The sequence below is a fragment of the Notamacropus eugenii genome, chromosome 2 (assembly GCF_028372415.1).
Source record: "Notamacropus eugenii isolate mMacEug1 chromosome 2, mMacEug1.pri_v2, whole genome shotgun sequence".
Classification (NCBI taxonomy): domain Eukaryota; kingdom Metazoa; phylum Chordata; class Mammalia; order Diprotodontia; family Macropodidae; genus Notamacropus; species Notamacropus eugenii.
This window is the reverse complement of record NC_092873.1, coordinates 50846511-50871463: the sequence shown is the minus strand read 5'-3', so window position 1 is coordinate 50871463 and position 24953 is coordinate 50846511. Positions and strand designations below refer to the sequence as shown.

The following is a 24953-nucleotide window of genomic DNA, read 5'->3' as shown; positions in this document are numbered from 1 at the left end:
TGTATACCTCATTATGCACCTCTATTCTATCCCCTCTGCAAAGAGGCACAAAGCAGATTCACTCGATGTCTTCTGGAGTCATGACTGGTCATTACATTCAGTGCCTTTCAAAGTTGTGGTTCTTTACACAAAGGATGTCAAACTCAAATAAACTGATTCCCACTGCCCACAGAGTGCCTAAGAAAACCACAAATTAGCATTATCTATGTCATATTGTATTTTTATCTATTTTTAAAAAAACATTTCTCAATTACATTTTCATGTCCCCCACTAAGCTAAGAGTTTGACACCTCTGCTTTACGTTATCGTTGTCATTAGATAAATTATCCTCCTGCTTCTGCTCACATCACTCTGCATCACTTCATATAAGTCTTCCCTGTGTTCTTGGAATCCAGCCCTTTTGCAATTTCTTACAAGGCAAAAATATTCCATTGCAAACCATGCACCTCAGTTTTTCAGTTGTTGATCAACTTGTGGGTAACCACTTTCTTCCCTGTTCTTTGCTACAATGAAAAAAAATGCTGCTATAAATATTTTTGCACATATTAGATTTTTTCCTTCTTGAGTCAAAGGGGATGCACATTTAGTAACTTTTGGGGGGGGGGGATAGGGGAACTAGAGTTCTAATTGTCTCCTAGAATGACTGGATTGATTCACAGCTCTACCAACAGTGCATTGATTAAACTGTGCCTATTTTCTCACAGCCCCTCCAATATGTCATTGTCTTTTTTTTTTTTTTTTGGTCATCTTTGCCAATCTGATGAGCACCATAGGATGGCAGAACCTTAAAAGACATTAGGGATAATTTAGTCCACTCCCACTTTTTTCTTCAGAGGAAGAAACTAAGGCCCAGAGAAACTATGTGCCAAGGGTTACATAAATGATGATGATGATGATGATAGCTAGCATTTACATGGCATTTTAAGGTTTGTAAAGTGCTTTGCAATTTATCTCATTTGATCCTTACCACAAGCCTGGAAGGTAGGTCCTATTATTATGTCCATTTTATAGATGAGAAAATTGAGGCTGAGTTTAAGTGACTTGCCCAGGGTTATACAGCTAGTAATGTCTGAGGCCCAATTTGACCTTAGGGCTTACTGACTGTAGGCCAAGTGCTCTATCCATTGCATCACCTACTTGCCAGATGGAATGTGAACCTAGGTCTCTGATTTCTAGGCCAGTGTTCTTTCTATGCTTGTCATATAATCTTGGAGGAAAAAAAATTGCATCCCCCTACCCAACACTTCCTAGCTAGTCTTATCCCCTCTCCAGCGGTATAAATAGGACATCTGCCATCCAGGGCACATTCCATGTCTGGAAGAAAGGTGGAATAATAGGTGTGGGTATATGTGTCTGGGCCTGTGAAAAGATCTCTAATATTTGCTAGGACATTAACCTGTGCATGTGTGGAGGCAGGGGAGAGGTGTCAGAAGACCACTGTGGCGATGAAGCAGTATCCTGGAACAAAACTCCTTTCACCCTGCTCTAGTGAAAGCTCCGTCTCTCCCTGAAAGTGCAGGCCTTTGCCTTCCTTTTGCCTGAGTTGGTAGAATTATCCAGTGTTCTCCTCAGTCAGACTTAGTCCTAGAATTCTCAGTATCCTAAACTAAGCCTGGACTGAGGAGATAGCTGGAAGGAACTCAGGATTTAGAATCAAAAGACCTGGGTTTGAATCTTAGCTCAGCAACTTATTGCCTATATAACCCTGGACAAAACACGTCATTTTTCTCAACTGTAGAAAGAAGGGGTTAGATTTGATAGCCTCCAAGGTCCCTTCTAGCTCCAGCTCTCTGATTCTATGAGCCATTAAATTCATGTCCCATAGGTTTTTCAGTCCCTCCCTAATCAGTGAGCACCTACTACATTTCCAGTTTTCTACCACTAAAAAAGTGCTACTATGAATATTTTTTGTTGGGGTTGGAAGCTCAATTCCGTGTGGACAGTCTCGGGCGGGTAAAGGTGGGAACTTCTAAATCTTAGAGCTCTCACGAGACCCCCCCAGGAAACGGCTGGGAATCAAGGTGAACCGAGCTATATCGTGTATTTCCGCCTCTTCCCGTGAGAAACGTGATGGGAGAGAGATCTCCCCGCCCTCGAGATTGTCCCGGATCTGGGCACACTATTGTTATCTAACAGCACGGTATTTAGATGCAAACTATGCGACTGGAGAGTTAAGTAGGATCAGGGAAGCCTGAAAGCTCTCTTAGCATGTGAGGAGCCAAAGAGGACACAAGGCTCCGTTTTTCCTCTTCTCCTTCTCTCCCCTCCCCCTCTCTCCCCGCTTGTACTTCTACTTCCAATCTCTTATTGTAAGATCTTTGCCTCCTTGGGAGATTCTTCTATCCCTCCTAAGGAAGAATCCCCTGCACTTGTAACTAGACCCTGAAATAAAGCTCAACCCTTGTTCGACTCTGGAACGTTCTTTCTCTCATACGAGCATCCGGTTTGGCCAACCGAAGACCTCGGGAGGTGAGGTAAGAAGACTCGGGTAGCCCACAGGCCTCTAGGCCTGGCAATTTTTGATATATATGAGATTTTTCTTTCCATATTTGATCATATAGGGATATGTGGCCAACTACCTCATTGTACAAGGGAGGAAACTGAGGCCCAGACAAAGGAAACAACTACCTAGATGTTACATGGTACATTAGTTAGTAGCAGAGACTAAATGTGAATTTCTGAATTTCTCCCACTCCAAATACAGCCCCCTTTCTAATCTATCATGATTAGGCTATGATCTGTCCTCTGGAGGAACTGAAGGTCTCAATGGGGACACATGATTTATACCCACAAAAAGTCTTAAAATCCCTGATTTCCTTCAAAGCTCATTAGAAGCATTTTCTTCAGCATGAGATCTTTCCTGATCTCCTCAGACACCTGAGGTGCCCTTGCCTTTCACTCTAATGGTACTTTGTATCTCTTATGCCCTTTACACTAAAGTTACATTATATCTCCTATATGTCCTTCACTCTAAGGTTACTTTGTATCTCTTATGCACTTCATACCTAGGTTACCTTATATTTCCTATGCCCTTAACACCAAGGTTAGTTTGTATCTCTTGTCTACCTTCAAAAGGCACAAGGATATGTATATCTTAGCTGCCCATTTAGAACTTTAGCTTCTGGAGGCCTGTGATTGTTTCCCTTTTGTGTTTGTCTCCCTAGAGTCTAGCAGGCGGCTGGGTGGTGCTGCAGCAGATATAGTGATGGCCCTGGAGTCAGGAAGATCTGAATTAAAATGTGACTTCAGACACTTACTGGCTATGTGACCCTGTGCAAGTCACTTAACCCTGTTGTCTCCGTTTCCTCATCTGCAAAGTGAGCTGGAAAAGGAAATGACAAACCACTCCAGTATCTTTACCAATAAGGCCCCATATCAGGTCAGGAAGAGTCAGACATAACTGAAATGACTCAACAACTACAAGCACAGAGTAGGTGCTATAAAAAGAGCTGTTTGATGAATTGTTTGACTCACCAGTTGATCGACAACGATGGATTAATTGAGCAGCTGCTCTTCCCTTTCCTTTGGTCATAAGTAGTGATAGGATGGGGCAGCTCGATGGTACTGTAAATAGGATTGGACTTAAAGGCAGGAAGATCTGAGTTCAACTGCTACCTCAGGTGCCTACTGTCTGTTTGACCCTGGGCAAGTTACTTAAACTCAGTTTCCTTATCTGTAAAATGAGGATGTAATAACACCTTCATAGAGCTATCGTAGGAATCATAAGAAAACATATAAAGTGCTTTACAAGCCTTAAAGTACCCTATAAGTGTTAGCTATTATAATTACAGGATCATGAATGTAGAGCAGGAAGGCCCTTAGGGGCCCAGGTCACTTATTTTGTCAGATGAGGACACTGTGATTCAGAAAGGCCACATGAATTAAAATCATAGATTTAGACAAGGCCTCTAGGCCAAATCCTTTCATTTGAAGGATGAAGAAACTGAGGTGCAGCCACCTGCCCAAGGTCACATGGTTAGCAAAGAGCAGTTAACTGAGTCCTCAAAGCCACAACCCCGGAGTCTGACTTCATCCATCTTTAAACTATACCGTGTTTCAAAGGTATCACAGCTGACGCCACATAGCTTTGGAAACCAACAACATTTATTTTAATAGCATTTAGTTAAATGTCCTGTCAAAGAAGGAGAACCTCCCAGGTAGTCTCTTTATAGTAAAAGACCTTGCTGGACAAGTCCCGTCTCCTCCTCAGTCATGAAACCAAGGACTCTCTAGCTCTATCTGTGGCAGTGAGTCTCTGGCCTCTTTGGGGCTTCTGGGTTAGTGAGAAGGCAGCAGGGCTGCTCAGCCCTTCCTGTTCTGGGTGTGAAGTCAAATTCAAGTGGAGACCTCCAGGAATTTCAGGGAAGCCACATATTTCTGGGTCCATTCTGCTTTAGGATTAGCGCAAACTTTCTGTCCTTTTTTGGTGATGAATCTGTAGAGAAAACAAAACAAAAACAACCCCTATCTTTTGACTGTGTCCCCTCATGGGCATAACACCAGTGATACACAACCTTAGCTTTGTCATTTACAAAATGCTCTCCTTGTAACAACCCTTTAGTGTCCTATCTTGGACTTGGAGAGAGGACAGGCTCCAGAGTCAGTGGACCTGGGTTCAAATGCTGCTCTGCCTCTAATGTTTACTCCTCATGTGGTCATCTCAGCCTCACAGGATCCCAGTGTCCTCCCCTATAAAAGAAAGGGGCTGGACTAAAGGCCACTGAGGGCTCTTCCATATCCAGAACTATGATTTTTAAAATCTTTCTTTTTATTTTAGACTTAAATAGTAAAACTTAAGTATACAAAAAAGGCATATTATAAACAAATATTAAAAAAACACAAAATAAGAGAAGAAAAGAAAACATGTCATGTGCACAGCAGAACATAAGAGAGGAATCAAAATACATAGCAATAAATTTCCATTTCAAGAAAGCCTATGTAACAAATACTACATGTTACGTTGAGAGCTATCCATCTTTACTTCTTTATGTTTTCTTTTGTTCTCTGTTGTGCACTTTTTACGTTGTTCTTTTTTCTCTCTTCCTACCCCTCCCCAGTCTACAACTAAGCATGGATATATTTCTATATAGATACAGGTACATACATACACATACACATATATACATATCCACTTTCTCTAACAAATTCTACTCCTGAACTTTGTTTTTATGTTTGTGCATATCTTTTATTTCCTACCCCTCCTGACTGCTCTACTTTACTTCTACCCACTACCTTGCCCTTTTATTATGTAGTAAAGTAATTCACTCAGGCAATTTCCTTTCTCCCCTCTCTACCTTCTCCTCTTGATCCCTCCCTTGTCCTCCTATTCCCATTAATCTAAACACCTTTCTATACCCTCCTTTTAAGCTATTACCTCCCCCTCCCTTCCAGAGACCTCCCCTCATCCTCTCCCCTTTCTCTGTCCCCTTAGCATTTTATTTCTTTTTGAATTTAGAAGACTTTTATACCCTTCTAGACATATATGTATTGTTCCTTCTTGAACTCATTCCTGATGAAATTTCCAGAACTACCAGGCCTCCTCCCCCATCTAATCTCTCTATGTTAGTCCTTCCTCTCATACCTCATCACTTGCACAGCTATGATTCTATAATCTTAAATCACTTAAGCTTTCCAGGCCTCAGTTTCCCCCTCTGTAAAATGAAGGGGGTAGACTAGATGATCTCTGACATACCTTCCAGCTCTCTATTGATGATCTATTACTTCACTGCCATAAAACAGTCCCCCTCCCCATCTCACCCCACCTGCAGCTTTCCCAGACCACATTCAGGTTGCATATATTCTAACCCTAAACCCAGAGGAAAAATTGGACCCCTATGATCTTCCTATGGAAGAACTAGGTAGTACAGTGGATAGAGCCCTGGACTTGAAATCAGGAAGACCTGAGTTCAAATCCATCCTCTGAGTTACTAGCTTTGTGACCCTGGGTTAAACATCTTGCTTAACCCTGTTTGCCTCAGCTCATCTGTAAAATGAGCTGGAGAAGGAAATGACAAATCACTCCAGTATCTTTGCCAAGAAAACCCCGTGGTCAAGTCCATGGGGTCACAAAGAGTCAGGCACAGCTCAACAACACAACAACCACACAAACCTCCTAGAAGTAGCTGTAGTTTTCTTGGAAATGCTACATGACAGACCAGGCTATAGCATCATATCAGTCCTGTTCTCAGGGACATTGAGTGACTTCAAATCATAGAATTCTTTTCCCCATTTTACAGATAATAGAGGAACAAGGAGGGAAAGGGACTTGCTCACTGTCCCACAGCTAGTAATTTTGAATGTGGGATAGGAGCAAATGAGCCCATCAATCATTCAGTCACACTAAAGGCCAAGCACTCTGCCTGGTCATAAGGTTGCTTGGTCTCTGGCATCTCTGAGTCCCTCTCCCCATTCTCCAGGCCAGACATATACTCACATGACAGCAGATAGCCCGCAGTTGCTCCTGGTCAGTTCAAAGGTCTGTACCAGCTTCCTGGGGATGGGTCGGGAGCTGTATTTTTCACAGCAGTACTTGGCAATGTTACTGCCTTCTAAAAAAAAAAAAAACAAGCCAGAAAGACTTTGGAAATGTCTTATCCTACTCACCCCTTTTCCCTACCACCCAGCCCTGAGAGAAAAGAGAGAAGCTTCAGGAAGCAGCCGGGGGAGTAGCCTTACGTATGGCAGCCTGGCCTTTGGAGCAGAGAACACCAGACAAGAGGACACAGAGGACTATCCTAGACACCTGCATGATCCTTCAGCGTTCCTTCGGACTCCACTTGGCTCCACAGTCATGCTGAAGCTGAGGCTGACTCTCTTTTTATTAGAGAAGAGGCTCTCTGAAGAAATTTCCTCAGAATATTGTGGTTGAGAAAGATGTCAGGGGTTTGACTTATTAGCCTAAGTTAAAGAGCCTCATCCGTGCCAGAGGCTAAAGGGCTGCACAAGTCAAGAGGGTGGGGTAGAGGTGGGAGAAGGAAAACTGCCAGAGGGAATGCAAATAGTGGAAAATAGAACAAATGGTCTCTGCTTCATCCCAATGCGCTCCAATGTCCAAGCCAAGGAACTTTTGGAAGGTCTGCAACTTCTGGGGAGGCAAATGTGGGAGGGATCCTACCCCAAGCAGTCACCTCAGCCTTGCTGGATTGCTCAATAAGGCTTAGTTCATTTGTTTATTTACTTTACATTTTGAGTAGAATGATAGACTGGGAGTCCCAAAGACCAGTTCTGGATTCTGACTACCTGGAAGCCTGGGCAAATCCCTTAAGCCAGGGGTGAGGAACCTGCAGCCTTGAGACCACATGTGGCCCTCTAGGTCCTCAAGTGCAGCCCTTTGACTGACTCCAAACTTCACAGAACATATTCCCTTAATAAAAGGCTTTGGTCTATAAAATGTGGACTCAGTCAAAAGGCTGCAGGTTCCCCACCCCTGCCTTAACCTGTCTGAGTCTCTGTAAAATGCAGCCTCTAAGGTTCCTTCCTGAAGTGCAAATAGGTAGTGTTCTGGAAGAGGGAAATGACACCATCAGGCATGTACCTTAGAAAGTTATTTTGGCAGCTATGCAGAGGATAGATTAGGGCATGCAGATCACTGAAGGCAAGGAGATTAATTAGGGGGCTATTGCAATATTTCAGGCAAGAGGTGATGGGAACCTAGGTAGTGAGGCTGTGTGAGTGGAGAGAGGGGCAAATATGTTGGAGAGAGGTCACAGAGACTGAATTGACAAGACTTGGCCATTGATTGGTTGTGAGGGATGAGGGAGAAGGGGGAGACCTTACCCCCCCTTTACAGATAGACCCCTAACTCCATTTACTGAGACCTAAATCTAGCCAAGTAGAGTTGCACAAGGTGTCCTCATTCCAAGGTGCCTTGTAAAAACACTAATGGTTCAGTGCAGCCCATTTACATCACTGGAAGCACCATTTAAGCTCACACTCCACTCATGAGATGGCAAAAGTACTTTGTTCCCTTGCAAAGCTGCTGGACTGAGATCTCCAGGTTGGGTGAAATTTGAGGGGAGGAGGGAGAGGGAATGTTTCAGCAGGAAGAGAGCTAGTCTTCTGGGGACACTCCAAGTGAGACCCTGCCAACATTACATGAGGTCCTCCCAACCTTCTTTCCTCTTTCTGCATGGTCTCCCTTCTCGGCTGGGCACTCTGATCAAGGTTTTCATCTCCACAGCAGCTTGAGGGGACCTGCCTCCTAGAATGGTCTCCATGTCTCCAGGTTGAGATCTGAAACCGTTTGGAAGCAGGTCCTTAAAGGAAGACTAAGAAGGTATGCCACCTGCAGTCTGACCTCAGCTCCACTGTTCATCACACATTTGTCCTTGGGTTGACCCTTAAACCTCAGTTTACACACCCTACTCAGCCTCGTGTAGGTTGGGAAAGCAGCAGCCCCTCAGCCCAAGCCCCTCAGAACCAACTTCCCACAGGCAGCTACACCAGAGGCTCAATCCTCCCCACCCTCCCAGAAGCCACCACTTTACAAAATTAATGACTTCATGAGACTAAGAGCAGTAGTGAATCATTTTAATGTCCTGCTCTGGGCACTATAAAGTGCTACACAAAATGAGTACAAAGTGACTTTCGGGGGTAGTGAACAGTTCTGAGGGAGGGAACCATTAAATAATAGTTAGGACTTCTGGAGTGCCTTAGGTTTGCAAAATGCTTTCTACATATTATTTCATTTCTTCCTCACAGCAACCATATGAGGCAAATGCTAACCCTAAATGCTATGATTAGCCTTGTGTTACAGATGAGGAAACTGAGGCACCAAAAGATTATGTGACTTTCCCAGGGTCACACAGCTTGTGAATGTCTAAGGCATGATTTGAACACAGGTCTTCTGACTCTGGGTCCTGCACCTTTATCCACCTTTACCCACCACACCACATAATGGCAAATCCTCTCAAGAAACAAACAGCACCCTCTTCTCTGAGACGGGAAAAGCAGACTTTCTGATTATCAGAAAGCTCCTAGTAAAAATATGCCTGTGGACCTTCTCCCAGACCCATCTCAACCAAAGTTCAGTTTATTTCATTCAATAGCCATTTATTAAAAAGTCATTCAATAAAAGGCACTGGGCTGGAGTTGCAGATACAAAGATGGAAGGAGGTGGAGGCCTTGACCTCAAGTGATTTACATTCCAGGGAAAGGGATAAGATAAATACACAAATAACTATAATACAAGTTAGAATACAAGAAGTGCACAGAAATTAACCCCTCTCCACATCAATGCTGTATCTCGATACCCTCCAACTGTCCTGACTGCCCAACTCGCTGGACTTTATTATCCCAATCTGCCAAATGAACCCATTAGACAAGGTCCCTCCAGGTCCATTCTAGGTTTATGATCTTACCGCTAACATTTGTTAACTGTTTGGCCACAAGGAAGTCACACTATCTCTCTGCCTCAGTTTCCTCATCTGTAAAATGAGGGGCCCCTTGACACTCTAATAATACCATGATCCCTGAGGGGATAACTTTCCAGGTCCTCCAACTCCAAACTTAAGGTAGCAGCTAAATGGAGCTGCCCCAGGTAAGGCTCATTTAGGGTCTGGTCCAAGAGTGTAGGTAGAGCCTCTCTCTCCCTGAGAACATCTGACTACTGTTTCAGGCACATCAATAACCCAGTGTCCCACATATTTCTTTTCCATCCAGTCTTGAGACATCTTGGGAATGGAACCATCCAGTATAGAAACTCCCTCCAGTCATAAACTCATTTGTCTTAGAGAATGGTATGGGGCTATTTAGAAACAGAATGACTCCCTAGGGTCCCTGCCAATATGTGTCAGGGGTGGGAGTTGAACCCAGATCTAACCCAGATCTTCCTGACTCTAAGCTTGGCCCTATATCCACTAGGCCACATTTTCTCTCTGTACATGACAGAAAATCAACCAAACCAATCCCTAATATTTGTTACTACTCTGAAATGAAACAGTCTATGCCTGTAGAAAAAGAGTTTTTTGAATTGGGGGCTATAGAGCTATAGAGGGGGCTACAAGCCTCTGTGTCAAGAGGGGAAAGGACTCCACTCTCCCAATGGTACAAACAGTAACCAAGGTATCCTTTCCCAGTGAAATCCTCATCTTTCCCCTCCCTGCCCAGCTCAGGACTGGGGCCATTGACTACAGAGCTGGGGGTTAGGATGGGAAGAAAGAGTCTACATTGATGGAACACTTGACAAAATAGAAAAAATAGTATACGTATACTATATTAACTCTATAAAATGAAGTCAAAGGAGGAGAGTCCAGTGGTTTCCAGGTGCTTCTAACTCTAAATCTGTGATTCCATTGATCTTATAGATTAGGAGAAAGGGATCTGGCCTGGAGAGCTAAAAGGATCTGTTCTGGGTCACATGGGCAGCAAATGACACTCTGGGAACCTGGGAGGTACAAAGCATGAACCGTTCACTCTGCCAATGGTCCAGTGGAGAGAGAAGGAAGAGAGACCACCTTCACCACACATTCCATTCCCCCAGGAACCTGGCCAGTAAATGCTGCCCCATCCTAGTGAACCAGGGTGGTGCTGTTCAGAGATGGCTTCCTGAGGGTTTTTTTCAAGGCCTTTGGTCCAGCCCCCAGAGACTTCTTTGCCTCCTTAGTGTCTATCATCTTCATGCGATCCTTGACCCACTGCTTTGTGGGGTCAGCACAGAGTAGTTTTTCTCGTTTGGTGATAAAGCTGTGGGGGAAAGAACAGTAGATGATCAGAGACAGAAGGGAACTTGGGGACACTAAAAATTGAATCATCTCATTTCATAAAAGAGAAAGTCTGGAGGAAAGAGAAAGAAAGAAAGGGAAGGAAGGAAGGAAGGAAGGAAGGAAGGAAGGAAGGAAGGAAGGAAGGAAGGAAGGAAGAGAACAATCACACATTAAAAGATGAATAACTTGAGGAATATATGGTAAATATGGAGAAAGCAGACTTGGCAAGAAATGGACCAAAATGAAAGCCAAAACTATTACGATATGATTCAGATAATTGTGATGACCTCAAAATCCTAACCTTGGATAGAGGGGAGCACTTGGCACCTGTAGAAAGAGAGGGAGGGAGGGAGGAAAAGATGAGGGTAGAGGATGCAAAGAGGAAAGGGTGAAGAAGGGAAGGGGACTAACTTCATAGGCTCTACAATCTCAAGGTGCCCCTGACTAACGCATTTAGCTCAAATTATAATGGAAAACTTAGAATGTGACGGAAAATAATTGTACCATAGAAAACAATACATAAAATGAAATCTGGAGCGATTCAGAAGAAATAGTGTAGTAAGAAACATGTCACACACCCATTGTCCATGAAGACTTTTTAAAGAAGAAGACAGCTATGAAAACTCATAGGAAGCAGATGGAAATGAAGTTCAGGATCCAAAATCTGCTAGGACCTCTCAACTTCATTAGTTCCATTTTACAGATAAGAGAAGTTGGCATAGAGAATTAGGCGACTTATCCAGGATAATATAGCTAGTAAGGAACGGGGGTAAAATTCAAACCCAGACCTTCCTAACTTAAGTCCAGCACTCTGGCCTTTGCAACACACATTTCCTAGTTTTGTCCATTATTCACTAGCTTGAATGGGACTTGAAGCAAGTCCTTTGAGCTCTCTGGGCTTAGTTTTCTCTGTAAAAGGAAGAGGTTTAAATAAATTTCCTCTGAGCTTCCTTCCAGGTTTAGGAATCAATAGTCAATTCTTTTTCCCTGGGAGTATGAGAAGTAAGTCATGTAGGTCATGTAGGAGCCCTTGGCTCTGTAGTCTAGCCTCCTGGGGCTGCATAACCAATTCTGGTGGAGAAGTCACCACGTGACATCCATCCCTAGTCAAGAGACCCAATCGATCAGTTAACATCTACTAAATACACAGATCCTGTGTTAGGCAATAGCGATAACAAGTGACCTTGGGTAAGTCACTTAAACCTCTTTTGCCTCAGTTTCTTCAACTGTCAAATGGGGAAAATAATAGCACCTATTTCCCAGGGAGGATCAAATGAGATGATATATGTAAAGCTCTTAGCACAGTGCCTGGCTCATAGTAGGTGCTATATAATAGCTAGCCATTATTGTTATTAAATGAGTGAAACAGTTCTTTCCTCAAGAAGTTTACATCGTAATGGGGAAATTTAGCATATTTTGAGATAAGGAAATACTGGGATATACACAAAATGATTTAGGTATGAGAGGAGCATTCTAGGCATGGTGGGCATGAAAGAGGGATATAGAGTATTATATGGGCTCCAAAGGGCCACTAGGATTGAATGAATTGCGTGGAATGAATTGTATGGAAAATGAGTTGAAGAGAGGACAGCTTCGAGACCTCCTTGGGAGGTCTTTTCGGAGGGGCATTTGAAGGTCTGGACTAAGATGGTTATCATATGAGTGTAGAGAACAGGATGGGTGAGAGAGACATTGGGAAGGGAGAATCAAGACTAGGCAATGAATCGATTGGTTACAGGGTCCAGGAGAGTGAAGAGGAGGAGGTAAGGATGACGCCCAGGACTCAAGTACTCACATCACCCCAGGCATGGAGCAGGCACTCGTGTTGGTCACATAGTACCTTTCCACCAGGCTTGTGGGGACTGCCTTCTGTACATACTTCGTACAACAAAAGGAGGGAATGACCGCCGTTCCTGAAAGACAGAAGGAGAGGGTTTCCTCTTTCTCTCTGTGTGTCTTTTATCAGAGAGTTTTGGTGCTCAGACCCATGGCTAGGAATTCTATTTAATTCAGCAAGATGCATTCGTCAAGCATCTACTGGGTAAAATGAACCAGGATACTGCCATTTCCCCAGGGAAGCCTAAACCCTGGTGTTGAGGTGAAACATGACACTACAGAGCTAAGCCTGAACCCCCAACCCTACAACCAGGTGGCACCGTTAGGTGATGTGGGCAATAGAGCACTGGACCTGGAGCTAGGAAGACCTGAGTTCAAATCTGACCCCATAGCTATGTGACCCTGGTCAAATCATTTGACTTCTGTCTGCCTCAGTTTCCTTAACTGGAAAGTGGAGATAACAATAGCACCTACCTCACCGAGTTGTTGTGAGGATCAAATGAGATCATGTGTACAAAGTGCTCAGCACAGTGCCTGGCACATAATAGATGCCTAATAAATGCTTATTTCCCTTCTCCCTCCCTCCCTCCTTCCTTCTTTCTTTCTTTCTTCCTTCCTTCTTACAATTTTGTTCCCATCTCACTGTGATAAAAAGAAAGGTTTCTAGATTTAGAACCTGGAAACATGGATCTAATCCTGGTTCTAGTCTCCCACCCTGGGCAAGTCATTTTACTTCTCCAGGTCTCGGTTTCTTCATCTGTAAGATCATGAGGGAGATGGAATTCTATGTTTGCCTCCAGCTCTAGATTGTGAACTTGGCATCAGGATGACCTGAGTTTGAATTCTTCCTGAGACATTTACTCTGTGACCATGGACAAAGTCACTTCACTTCTGTTTGCCCCAGTTTCCTCACCTGGATGCCTTTAGGAAACTGCAAAGCTCTTTTAACACTAGAAGGACCAGGCATATTAATTGACACTTTTTTGAAAAATCATTTTACTATAATTTCCTATAAATTCTCCTGTCTGTGCAAACATACATTAAATGTAAAAAATTCCAAGAAGGTATTATAATTTTACTTTGAAATACAAATTTCCACCCTACTATTTCTATTTTCTTTCTTGTGGAGAGAAAAAAAAAATGTTACAGAGTGATCCTTCAAGGTACTCTTGATTTCTAGTCCTCCAATGACCGCATATTGCTTGGGAAGGCAAAAGTCCTTCTTTAAAAAACCAACATTCTCCTTGACTTTCTGTATGGCAGCAAGAATTGGAATGCGACAGAAGAGAATGGAGAGCTATACAATGGGTGTGGATGGACTAAAATTTGGAGCAAGAATTCGGCAGGAAGAGGCTGCTCTAATGGGGTCAACAGCTCCTCACAGGGTTGTCATGATGGCTGAACTTGAAAGTGCCTTGCAACTCTTCAGGCACATGTAAATAGCTTTTGATCAGTGGTGGTGTGTTGGGGGTGTAAGCTCAGTTTTCACATGGACAGTCTCGGGCAGGTAAAAGTGAGAACTCTGAGGTTAAGAAGTCCTCACTTTTACCTGCCCGAGACTGTCCACGTGAAAACTGAGCTTACACCCCCAACAGTGGTGGTGGTGGTGGTAGTAGAAGTAGTAGTAATAGTAGTAGAAGTAGTAGTAGTAGCAGTAGTAGTAGTAGTAGAAGTAGTAGTAATAGTAGTAGAAGTAGTAGTAGAAGTAGTAGTAGTGGAAGTAGTAGTGGAAGTAGTAGTAGAAGTAGTAGTAACATCCCACACCTCCTCTTCCCTTCTTCCCTGCTATCTGCCTACTTCTCTTCTTTCCACTCCTTCCCTGAGTCTAGTTGACTTCCTACAGAATCAAAGAATATCAGAATGGAAGGGACCTTAGGAACCATCTACTCCATTGGCTCTGTCATTTTGCAGATGAGGAAACCGAAATTCTGTTTGGGATTCACTCAAGGCAGAAGCCAAGGTAATGGTGAACCATAACTGGAACCCAGGGCTCCTGACTCCAAATCCAGTTACTTTTCCCCACTACATTGTTGTAGCAGGGAGGCTTTGGTATAGTAATGCATGTTGTGGCCCAACCCTACTGCTCAGCACTTAGATGTCTATTCCTGGCTCTTACTGTCCCTCTCCATCTCCAATCCCTACCACTTGGCCATTCCGTTCACCTCCCCAAATCTCATACCAAGCACACTGAATCTATCCCCTAGGCTCTTTGTCTCAGGAAGCAGAGGTCATACTACCCATACCTTCAGCACAAGGAGGGAAGGAGAGAAGAAAGAGAAGACAAGTGGAAAGAATTCAATCTTACCTGCTGTAAAGGCAGTTGGACAACAGATAACCACGAGTAAGAGGTGAAGGAGAATCACTGTGGAAGCCTTCATGGTCTTGTCAAGGGAGAGGAGATGAAGGAATGGACCTAAGGATTTTTGTAAATAGTTTAGTATTTGTGAAAAAAAAAAAAAAAAAAAGCAAACCCAAACAAACCAGATAAGAGAACAGAGAATGGGTTGCTCTTGCTCCTCTGACTCTTCACTGGTTTCCCCACCCCTTTTATAGTTCTCCAAGAGAGGAAATATCCTTTCTTGTGAATTAAAGAATCTCCAGTATTTGACCTCCCAAGGAAAGGGAAGTTAGAGGTGGGGCTGAGTCAAAGGATTTACTTTTGGGGATGCTGAAAAAGGCCTGATCCAGATCTAAACCTCAATTTTTTCATTATCAGGGCGTGGTCCTTGGAGGGATTTTATCGAGAACTGGGCTGGCTCCAGCTGATTAATCAGTGAAACTAAGCCTCCAAAAACTCAACCCCACCTTCTCTTCTTGCATTCCTAATAATACTTACCAGACAGTCTTAGTTAAATCAAGTTAGCTGCTACTGGCTTGGCTAAGGTTCATAGGTTCATAAATGTAGAGCTGAAAGTCATGTTAGAGGTCCAATAGAACAACTTAACTTGTTTTTCAGGTGAGAGAAACTGAGGCCCTGGGAGGTTGCCCAAGGTCACACAGGTAATTGTGGAAGAGGGGATTGAACTCTGGTCCCTGCTCCAAATTCAGAGCTCTTTCCACTGTACCACAGGCAGTGGTTTCTATGGCCAACTGAAGGAACCTCACTCACCCAACTGACAAATTTTCCTAGGCTTAGTTCCAGATTGTAGAGACACTTGGACCAAGTGTCAGGAGACCTATATCCTAATTTGATTTCTGCCATCAATTGACTTGAGTGACCTTAAACTGGTCACTTTCCTTCTCTAGATCTCATATTCCTTTTCTCTTCACTCAGTCCATTAAAGAAAGGCATTGCAACAACTGGGACAGAGCTGCCGGTGGGATGGGGGGAGGGGTGTTAAAACTATGACAAAAGAGCCCAATAGAATGTTACTGAGTTCCAAGGAATGATAAACATCAAAACTCAGAGAAGCATGAGGAGACTCTTGAGAAAAGATACTGAGCAGAATGCAGAGCCAAAGACAATACGCAAGGCTGACCACAACAATCTAAACCAAGCGGGGAATGACACAGATTAACAACTGGAGAAGACTCTTGTGAAAGGAATAGAGGGTGGAAAGTGGAGCCAAAAGGACAGTATGCAAATCTGGCCAGAGCAATGTAACTGAAGCCAGAGTAGATAAAAACAGAACTGCATCAATTACCATGGTTGGTGTTAATATCAGGATGACAGCTCACAGTCCTCCTTTTCTGTGAACAATTTAAAAACGAAGTGTGCCGGGAAAGAACTTTTTAAGGGCTTTTTACTGGGAAGTCTGTTGTATCAATGCACTATACATTGTTATTTAAAATAATATAAAATAAAATAAAACAAGGGGATTGGAGCTATGTGACCCCTAATGTCTTGATTCTGAAGTTCTTCGAAATGCCTCCTTTGTATGCCCAGCCCTGGGCTAAGGAAAGAGAATAGGTTCTGGGGCTAGAAGCCATGACTTCAGATTCTGCTTCTGTTATTTACTGACTGTGTGACCTTAGATAAGTCTCTTAACTTCTCTTCATGAGCATTTCTAACTCTGTAAAATGAAGAGCATTGGATTAGATGCCCTATAAGATCCCTTCCAGCTGTAGACCTATGAAGATATATTGGGCAGTTCTTAGTCAGCAGGATTCCCTCTTCACTGCTCCACAGTAGTGGCTATCTGAGATAGCCTTCCCTCACTCGCTGTGGTCCCTGGTTCCTTCCTCTCCCTTAAACAGAAAGTGCAGAGTGTGGGGTCTGAGACCAACCAGAGAGAACAGGCCAGGCACGGAATCTAGTCAAACATGGGTACAGAGAACCAGACTGGATGAATTGGAGGGCACAGGCAGAAAGACAGTTTAGGTCTGAGTACAGGAAGTCTGATGTGGTGGAGAGAGAGCTGTACTTAAAGTCAAAAAGACCTGAGTTCAAATCCTGCTCTCAACATATACTAACTGCTTAGGCCACTTAATTCTTGAGTCTCTGTCTCTTCATCAGTAAAATGGGAGAATGACAGCGCTCAGCTACTGTTGTTGGGAGCATCCAATGAGGTAACAAATAATAAAATGCCTTCCAAACGTTAAGGTGCTACACAAATGTCAAGGGTGATTATCATTTTAAAATAAATTTTAGAACTCCCTTGTGTTGGAAATCCTGCAAAATTATAATGACCAAGTTTGACCCCTAAGAAGAGACAGCAGATAGCCTTCGTTTCTTTGCAGGGTAGCGGGGGAGGGGCAGAAAGACTATGGGTGTGCATCCCTGCATATGATGTCAGACTTTTTCAAACTATGTTGGTTATTTTTTATCTTTTTAAAAATTCTTCAGTAGAAAGGATGACCTTGGGCTTGAGGGAAAGTGTATACATTGGGAAATGTAGGTGATGATACGACTGTCAGAAACCCAGAAGACTTGAATTATCATCCTGCTTTTGGGTGTTTACTAGTCGTGTGACTGTGGGTAAGTCATTGGAGTTTTCTCAATCTCAGTTTCATTATCTGTAAAATGGGGATAGTAATAGCACCTCCCTCACAGGGTTGTTGTATGGCTCAAATGAGACAGCAAGCGTAAAGTGCTTTGGACACTTTAAAGGGTTGTGGAAACACTAGTTCTTACTATTAGTAATGTAAAACACATGATCTGGTCATGGTTAAAGTGGACAGTAAAATCTGAAATCCAGAAACCCAGAGAGAGGAAGTGGGTACCCAAGTATTCCAACTACCTGTCTGAGGATCTAACCACTGCACTAACCACTGCACTATTCTCCCTCTCCTTTGAAGGATTGTCAACAGAAATTAATAGTAAAAGTTAATAATGAGATATTGGAGGCTGGGGAGGCGGGGTGAAGTAGGAGGAGAAAGAGAAGAAGGAACAAGGTAGAGAAGGAAGAGGACTGGGACATATGATGTGGAAGAAAGAGCCTGGAACCTCTGCAATTTAAATAGCCCTCTAAGGTTTGCATCTTAAGAGGTAGGTACCTGAGGTATTATTATCATCCCCATTTTATAGATGGGAAGACTGAGGCTTATGGAGTAAGGAAAGTCTTATGAGACTCCAATTCTCTCCAGGGGATCTTACTACAGGGCTGTGTGTGATCTCTTGCCCACTCAAACTCATTTTCTTCATTTGGTTGGATGGATTGATTTGTAGACATTTCCATCTCTGTGGAATGTGGGGAAGGGCAAAGGAGAGGATTTGGAAAAGCAGGGGTGGCAGCAGAGTGAGAAAAGGGAGAGGGGAAGAGAGGCAGCTGTAGCCAGGGAAGAGCTATCATGGGCCAGCCCATTTGTATTCCACAAATTAGTGTCATTGCTCTGATTGACCCTAGAGGACAGAACCAGCAAAAGTGGAAGACGTGAACAGACCAGTTTAAGTTTAACTGTTCGGTGGAAAGGGCCTCTGTCTTCACTAATGGTTTTCTCCTCACTGGAAGTCTTCAGGTACAGACTGGATGACCAGAAAACAGGACTAGACCTCCCTCAGCCACCTTTGAAAATAAAGGTCAGGATTTCCCCTGAGTCATTTCCGTGGTGTCTCTGAGGATTCAGGGGAAATTCTGACCTTTATTTTCAAAGATCCTTCCCTGCTGCCCCCTCACTTAAGTTTCTCTTAGGGAAGCTTTGCTCTAGACTAGGGATGGGGAACCTGCAGCCTACAAGTCCGGGTGCAGCCTTTTGACTGAATCCAAGTTTTATGGAACAAATCCTTGAGGACCATGTGGGCTCAAGGTTGCAGGTTCCCCATCACTACCACCATGTATGTTGGTGTGGCTGAGGGAGGGGTCAAGTCATGTTTGCTGATTCATAGTCTGAATGCTGGCCTAGTATTCATTTATCCTGAGCCTGGCCAGAATCCTTTCCCTTCAATCATAATTAAAGAACAGCTGAGAGGAGAAAAGGAGGAATGGGAGGTGATGTGACAGCTGTCCTATGCTTCATCCAGGGGCCATGGAACTTTGTGATCATTGAACTAATCAAGTGACCTTGGTCTAGTCATTTCACCCTAACCCCTGGAGTGAGGGGTGAGGGGTGGGGGAGGATTGAACCTGATGACTGCCAAGCCTCAATCTTTAACTCTCTGGTCAAATGATCTCATGAAGGTATGATCCATATGACCATGGCAAGGGACAGTGGGTCTGGTTCTAAGATTAGCGATGTCTTCCTGCTTCTTGGTGGCAGACATTTCCAAGTGTTATCCCCTGAGAGACCACTCCTCTTGGCAGGGTAAAAGCCAAATAACTATGTAGGATTGATTTTGTGTGTCTATTAGCAAAATTGTAGCCATTTGAAAAACATGGTCAGGGCTCTTATCCAAAAAATCTCTCTTCTGCCTGCCTGTCACAGCACCTAAATCACACCATTAGAGTTTAAATTCAAAGGATCACAGATCTAGAATTGGAAAAGCCTTTCGAGACCGTCTGCCTCATTTTATAAGATTGAATGACTTATGCAATGAACCCCAGTCCTTTGACTCAAGAGCCCGGGGTGGGATTTGGGGTTTCTCACTGTGTGCCTCAAAATGTTTTCTGTCTGCCGGAGTCCCATATGAAGTAGAAAAGATTGGGGAGGTAAGATTTAATGGGTCATGATAGCATCTGAGAACAAGCACATATGAATATGAAATTCAGCCTAGGTACCTGATTTGGGGGGGAGGTGGGGTAAGAAGGCAGCAATAGGGGAAAAAAGGGTTTTTGTCTATGTATTATATATCACCTATCGATGGATATTTTGTCTTTCCTAACAGAAGGTAAGTTCTTTGAGGATGAAGATTGTTTTATTTTTGACTTTGTATCTCCAGCCCTTAATACAAGGCCTGGCACACAGTTAGAGGGGGGCTGCTGTTCACCCTCATTTTTGATCCTTAATAAACACTTGTTTGATGGATTAATGGATTAATGATATATCTGGTCAGAATTGCTTCATGGCTATGCCAATGATGTCCGTCTCCATTCCTGGAACTGCATCAGGAATGGAGGCAGTGCTTTTCTTATATTCCCCTTCCCATATTTAGCACAGAGCTGAAAGCTGGGCAGAGAGGAGGAGCATCCAGATCCTGGCAAGACATATCAGGGAAGGGGCAGCAACATGTTTGTCTCACATGACCTGAAGTCCTTGTATCTTGAAGTATATAGCTCTGTGCCCGAGGGAGAAAACCACCGTTATGCAGAACCCTTTCTCCCTCCCCACCCAGGGCCTGGAGTGCTCATGTACTCACTGTGGGTCCCCACCCAGGCTGGCCCTTCTTGGAAAGTGCCACCAGCTGTAAATCTTCCTTCCTGCCTTCCCCTGTCAAAATATCCATCCCTCTCCAGCCTCTACCCCTGGCTCCAGAAGAGCTGACCGAAACCGTGGTTAATTGCTAGTACCTTGCCCCTTGCTTTAGAACTCTCAGTGAGAGACTCCCTTTGTTGATGTAAACAAGTACTTGCTCTGTAATTTACAGCTGCCCAGAGGCACTGAAACGGTTAAGGGGCTTGCCTGTGATCACAGAGCCAGTATATATCATAGACCAGACTAGATTCTGGGTCTCCCTGGCTCCAAAGAAAGCTTTAGAACCATTATACCACGTATAATAATATGCTACTACCTATGATAACAATAATTGTTATGAAGTGTTATTGATTTTATTTCTGTATCACCACCATTTCTGAATATATCTTTCCTCCCTCCCCTACCCAAGGGGCCTTCCCTTGTAATACAGTTTTAAAAAATTAATCCTAATATCAATGCCTACTCACATGCTAGGCAGCCAGGTGGCATGGTGGATAGAATGTTGGGCTGGTAGTCAGGAAGACCCATCTTCCTGAGGTCAAATCCAGTCCCAGACACTTTCTAGCTGTGTGACCCTGAGTAAGTCACTTCACCCTGCTTGCCTCAATTTCCTCATCTGTCAAATGAGCTGGAGAAGGAAGTGGCAAAGCACTCCAATATCTTTGCCAAGAAAACTCCTAATGGAGTCACACACGGAGAGTCAGATACAACTGAAACAACTGAAAAACTCACATGCTACCAAATGGAGATGGAGGAAATTGTGCAATCCTGCTGACTAGAATCTCTAACTAGAGAACTCATCTGGCTCCCCACTGCAACCAGGCAATCTGCCTACACCTCTCTAATTAATTTCCTATTCCATTCCCTGCAGTGAATTCTAAACCTGCTCTCCTCACTCAAACATCTTCCTCCTCCTTTCACACTTTTAATCTGAGGATATTGCCTCTTACTTTACGAAGAAAATAGTCAATCAATCGTGTTCTGTATTTTCCCTCTTTATTCTTTCTTTCTGGTCTGTTATCAGCTCCTAGTTTAGGAGAGGTTTTGTCGTTCATAAGGAGTGTCCTGAAATACAAACCATCTCCTCCTCCTTCTTCTCTTTCCCCACCAGGGAGGGAGACTGAGGTGGTTCCAGCAAAGCCTTACAGTGATTTCTCTTCCCAGCCCCATCCCAGTTTACAGGGGTGTTGGAGCTGGCCTTTGGCTCCCACTGGAACTCTTCTCATGTACATACAAACTCGTTTGACGTGATTGCTGTGTGGTTTAATCTACAGGCATTGAAATGAGATTCTTTAGCTACTTAAATTTTAAGAATTCGACATTTGATAACAATCTTAGCCTCCAGATCTTGTTCTGATACTGCATTGTGGTGTGGAACGGGGTGGGGGTGGGGGGCCTGGGAGTCTCTGCTAACAAAACATAGATCTTCCAACATAGAATTCTGGTTTGCTTCTGGGTCTGAGGAGCAGAGGGTATCTGAGGACCTTCTTGATCATCTTAGCCAAAGAGGCTGGACTTTTGGCCATGGTGATTCCCGGGGACCAGATTTTCTGCATTGCCAAAGACACTCTTGACCCTGATGGTCTCTGGCTTCCTTGGAGATTGAGATAGTACTTGGCACGGTTGGGCAGCTAGGTGGTGCAGTGGATAGAGCACCAGTGCAGGAGTCAGGAGAACCTGAGTTCAGATGTCACCTCAGACACTTGACACTCACTAGCTGTGTGACTTAACCCCAACTGCCTCATCCTCAGTCATCTCCAGTCATCCTGATTAATATCTGGTCACTGGATTCAGATGGCTCTGGAGGAGAAGTGAGACTGGTGACCTGCACAGCCCTCCCTCACTCAAATCAAAGTCAAGTGTAAGTCATACCATCATTTCTCTGATGGCATGGTCTTCTTCAGCAATGAAGGACAAACACACACACCTAATTCAAAACCATTTGACATTGTAGGAAAAAGGAGGGGGAAGGGCCAGGCATTTAGCACTTTATAAATATTAATCTCTTCTCTTTTCCTCCAGTCTCTGATATACTTGTATTCCCAGTGCTTCATACATTGATTGATGAGGAGGTGGCCCTTCTCTTCAATTAATCCAACCCTCCTCCATGTACCCTTGATCCCATTCTCTACCATCTTCTCCAGAGGATTGTCCTCACAATCATCTCCCCGTCTGATCTCTCCCTCTATTGATCCTTCCATGTTGCCCATGAATACACTCTCAATGCACTCTGCTATCCCTTCAAATTGTCACCCTATGTAGTCCTTCTCAGCCAAACTTCTAGATAAAGCTATTTCCACTTGCTGCCTTCACTTCCTTTCTTATTACTTCCCAACTCTTTACCATCTGGCTTCTGACTTTGCTCAGTGGAAACTGCAGTGACCAAAGATCTCAAAACTGCCAAATCTAGCCACCTTTTTCTGTCCTCATCTTAACCCTAACTTCTCTGCTATATTTGGCACTGTTAACTATGATATCCTCCAGGAGACTCTCTCCTTTCCTAGTCTCTCAGCTCTTCTCCTGCCTACTCAGCTGCTCCTTCTCAGTCTCCTTTGCTCAATCATCTTCCATATCTCACTCCCTAACTGTGGATGTTCTTCAAGGTTCTGTGCTGGAACCTCTCTTCTTCTCCATGTATATTCTCTGTAACCTCATTAGCTTTCATGATTGGATTTTATGCTGATAACTCCTAGGTCTTTCCATACAACCCCAAGCTCTCCCGTGAGTTCCATCCCCAACTGTTTGGTAGACTTTGAGAACTAAGCATTCCAAAGACATTTCAAACTTAACATTTCTAAAAAAAAAAAAATGATTATCCTCCTTTTCACGTCTACTGTCCCCTCTTCTGAACTTTCCTATTTCTATTGAAGGCACTATCATCATTCAGTCAGCCCACAGTCTTTGACTCCTCATCTTCCTTACCCCACATCTAATCAGTTGCTGAATCTCCACAGCCCCTTTGGCATTAATACTTTTCTCACTAGTCATAGGATCAGTCACCAATTTGTTCTGGCCCTCATCATCTCCTACCTAATCCATTGCGAATTTCCCAGAAGACTCTTCTCCTTCTGAGCAATCCTCCACAAAGCCACTAAAGGGATTTTCCTCAATCTGACCACATCAGGGTCCTACTGGATAAATTCTGACTCCCCACTACCACTAGGATCAAATATAACCCCACCCTTCCCAAGCTGGCTCCAATCTATCTTTCTAACTTATTCTACATTATCCATTTTCACACATTCAACAATCTAGCTAAAGTCCACACACATTTATGAAGTGACTCCTACATGCTAGATGCTGTGTTAAGCATTAGGAATACAGAGATGAAAAAGGAACCACTCCTTGACCTCAGAAAACCTTGCAATCTTCTGGAGCTGGGGAAAGGGAGAATCGGCTAAGTGAATACAAATTACTTCAAGAGAAATGGGAATTCCAAGACACAGAGGTAAAAAGAGATCAGCCCACATGGGAGAAACCTGACATCATGGGTTTCTAGAGCCAGAAGGGATCTGAAAGGCTCTTTATTTACAGATGAGGAAACTGAAGGCCAGTGAGTTGAAATGACTAGTCTACTGAAAGCATCAGGGGTAGGATTTGAACTGAGGCTTTCTCCACTGTCTCTAGAATGAGATTTCTTTCCATTATCCCACAGTGTCTCCCTGTTGTTTTATCTCCCTACGTACATTGTTAAAGAACCACAGATTGAAGATTATCTAGACATTATCTAGTCTAGGGTAGCCCAGGCTGAGGGTCCATGGAATCCTGGAGGGCTACTCAGTCATTCCAAGGGAATCCATCGCTAGTATTGCATTTTCTCATTGTTCAAATACTATCAGAACATCTACTATCACATTGGGGTCCACAAACGTTTTATGTAAAATAGAAATCCTCACTCTCCAATAAATTCAAAACATTAAAGAGTACATCATTTAAAAAAACCTTAGAGAGAAGCACATTTTCTACCCTTCACAGTCATGAGTAGGAGATGTATTCTTAACTGCCCAAGGGAAAGAGGCATTGACAAAAGATAAAAATAGATCACTTTGATTCCATGAAATTGAATAGCTTTTTGCACAAAACAAATGAATACATCTATGATAAAAGAAACTGTTGACTGAGTGGGATAAAATGTGCATATCAAATAATTCTGTCTAATAACAGTCTGATTACAAAGTATACAGACAACAAATAGAAATCGATAAAAGCAAAAGATAATTGATCAAAGGATATGAACAATTCTCAAAAGTACAATTGCAATCTCTTAACAACTATATGAAAGAATGCTCTGATTCACTGATAATAAGAGAATTATAAATGAAAGAAACTTGAGGCTTCACCTCACACCCAGGAAAATGGCAAAAATGACTGATAATGTTTAATATAAAATTTTGGAATAATCTCTTTGTTCTCTCTGAAGCAAACTCAGAGAATGCCTCTCCTGTGTCAACAAAGCCAGCCAAGGCTGACTCTACATTCCTTAAGAGACCTTTAACCTAAGACACTATCTTGAATAATGGGACGTTTTCCATATCTTAATATTTATAGACATATACTATGTTATGGCATATTAATGGTAAAGAAAATATAGACATCGGCGGAGGGTCCGTCGTGCTGCGGACGCGGAGCCCAGCCTGGACCTGCGGCGGCCGCGGCTCAGAGAGGTACAGATCTGAGCAGGCTTTA

The 24953-nt window shown here is 43.4% G+C and overlaps 2 protein-coding genes across 2 annotated transcripts; both read right to left on the bottom strand.

The window, feature by feature from the left end:
* Window positions 1-4082: 4082 nt before the first annotated feature.
* On the bottom strand, window positions 4083-7025 carry CCL26 (C-C motif chemokine ligand 26). The gene is made up of 3 exons (XM_072640242.1): window positions 6676-7025; window positions 6434-6548; window positions 4083-4435 (listed from the first exon to the last, which is right to left on the bottom strand). The coding sequence occupies exons 1-3, from the start codon at window positions 6746-6748 to the stop codon at window positions 4336-4338; spliced, it is 288 nt and encodes a 95-aa protein (XP_072496343.1). The 5' UTR covers window positions 6749-7025; the 3' UTR covers window positions 4083-4335.
* Window positions 7026-8512: 1487 nt separating this feature from the next.
* Window positions 8513-15091, bottom strand: CCL24 (C-C motif chemokine ligand 24). Its single transcript, XM_072640243.1, has 3 exons — window positions 14845-15091; window positions 12499-12616; window positions 8513-10683 (listed from the first exon to the last, which is right to left on the bottom strand). Exons 1-3 carry the CDS (start codon window positions 14915-14917, stop codon window positions 10509-10511), a joined length of 366 nt encoding a protein of 121 aa, XP_072496344.1. The 5' UTR covers window positions 14918-15091; the 3' UTR covers window positions 8513-10508.
* Between the last annotated feature and the right edge of the window lie 9862 nt (window positions 15092-24953).

What these genes read in the sequence shown, in the direction of transcription:
- CCL26 (XM_072640242.1), bottom strand. Translation starts at nt 6,748, where the DNA reads ATGCAGGTGTCTAGGATAGTCCTCTGTGTCCTCTTGTCTGGTGTTCTC. An exon ending in CAAAGGCCAGGCTGCCATAC is followed by an intron (nt 6,549 to 6,675) that starts GTAAGGCTACTC and finishes TTTTTTTTTTAG; the next exon opens with AAGGCAGTAACATTGCCAAG. An exon ending in TGCGGGCTATCTGCTGTCAT is followed by an intron (nt 4,436 to 6,433) that starts GTGAGTATATGT and finishes TTTTCTCTACAG; the next exon opens with ATTCATCACCAAAAAAGGAC.
- CCL24 (XM_072640243.1), bottom strand. Translation starts at nt 14,917, where the DNA reads ATGAAGGCTTCCACAGTGATTCTCCTTCACCTCTTACTCGTGGTTATC. An exon ending in TCCAACTGCCTTTACAGCAG is followed by an intron (nt 12,617 to 14,844) that starts GTAAGATTGAAT and finishes TCTGTCTTTCAG; the next exon opens with GAACGGCGGTCATTCCCTCC. An exon ending in TGCTCCATGCCTGGGGTGAT is followed by an intron (nt 10,684 to 12,498) that starts GTGAGTACTTGA and finishes TTTCCCCCACAG; the next exon opens with CTTTATCACCAAACGAGAAA.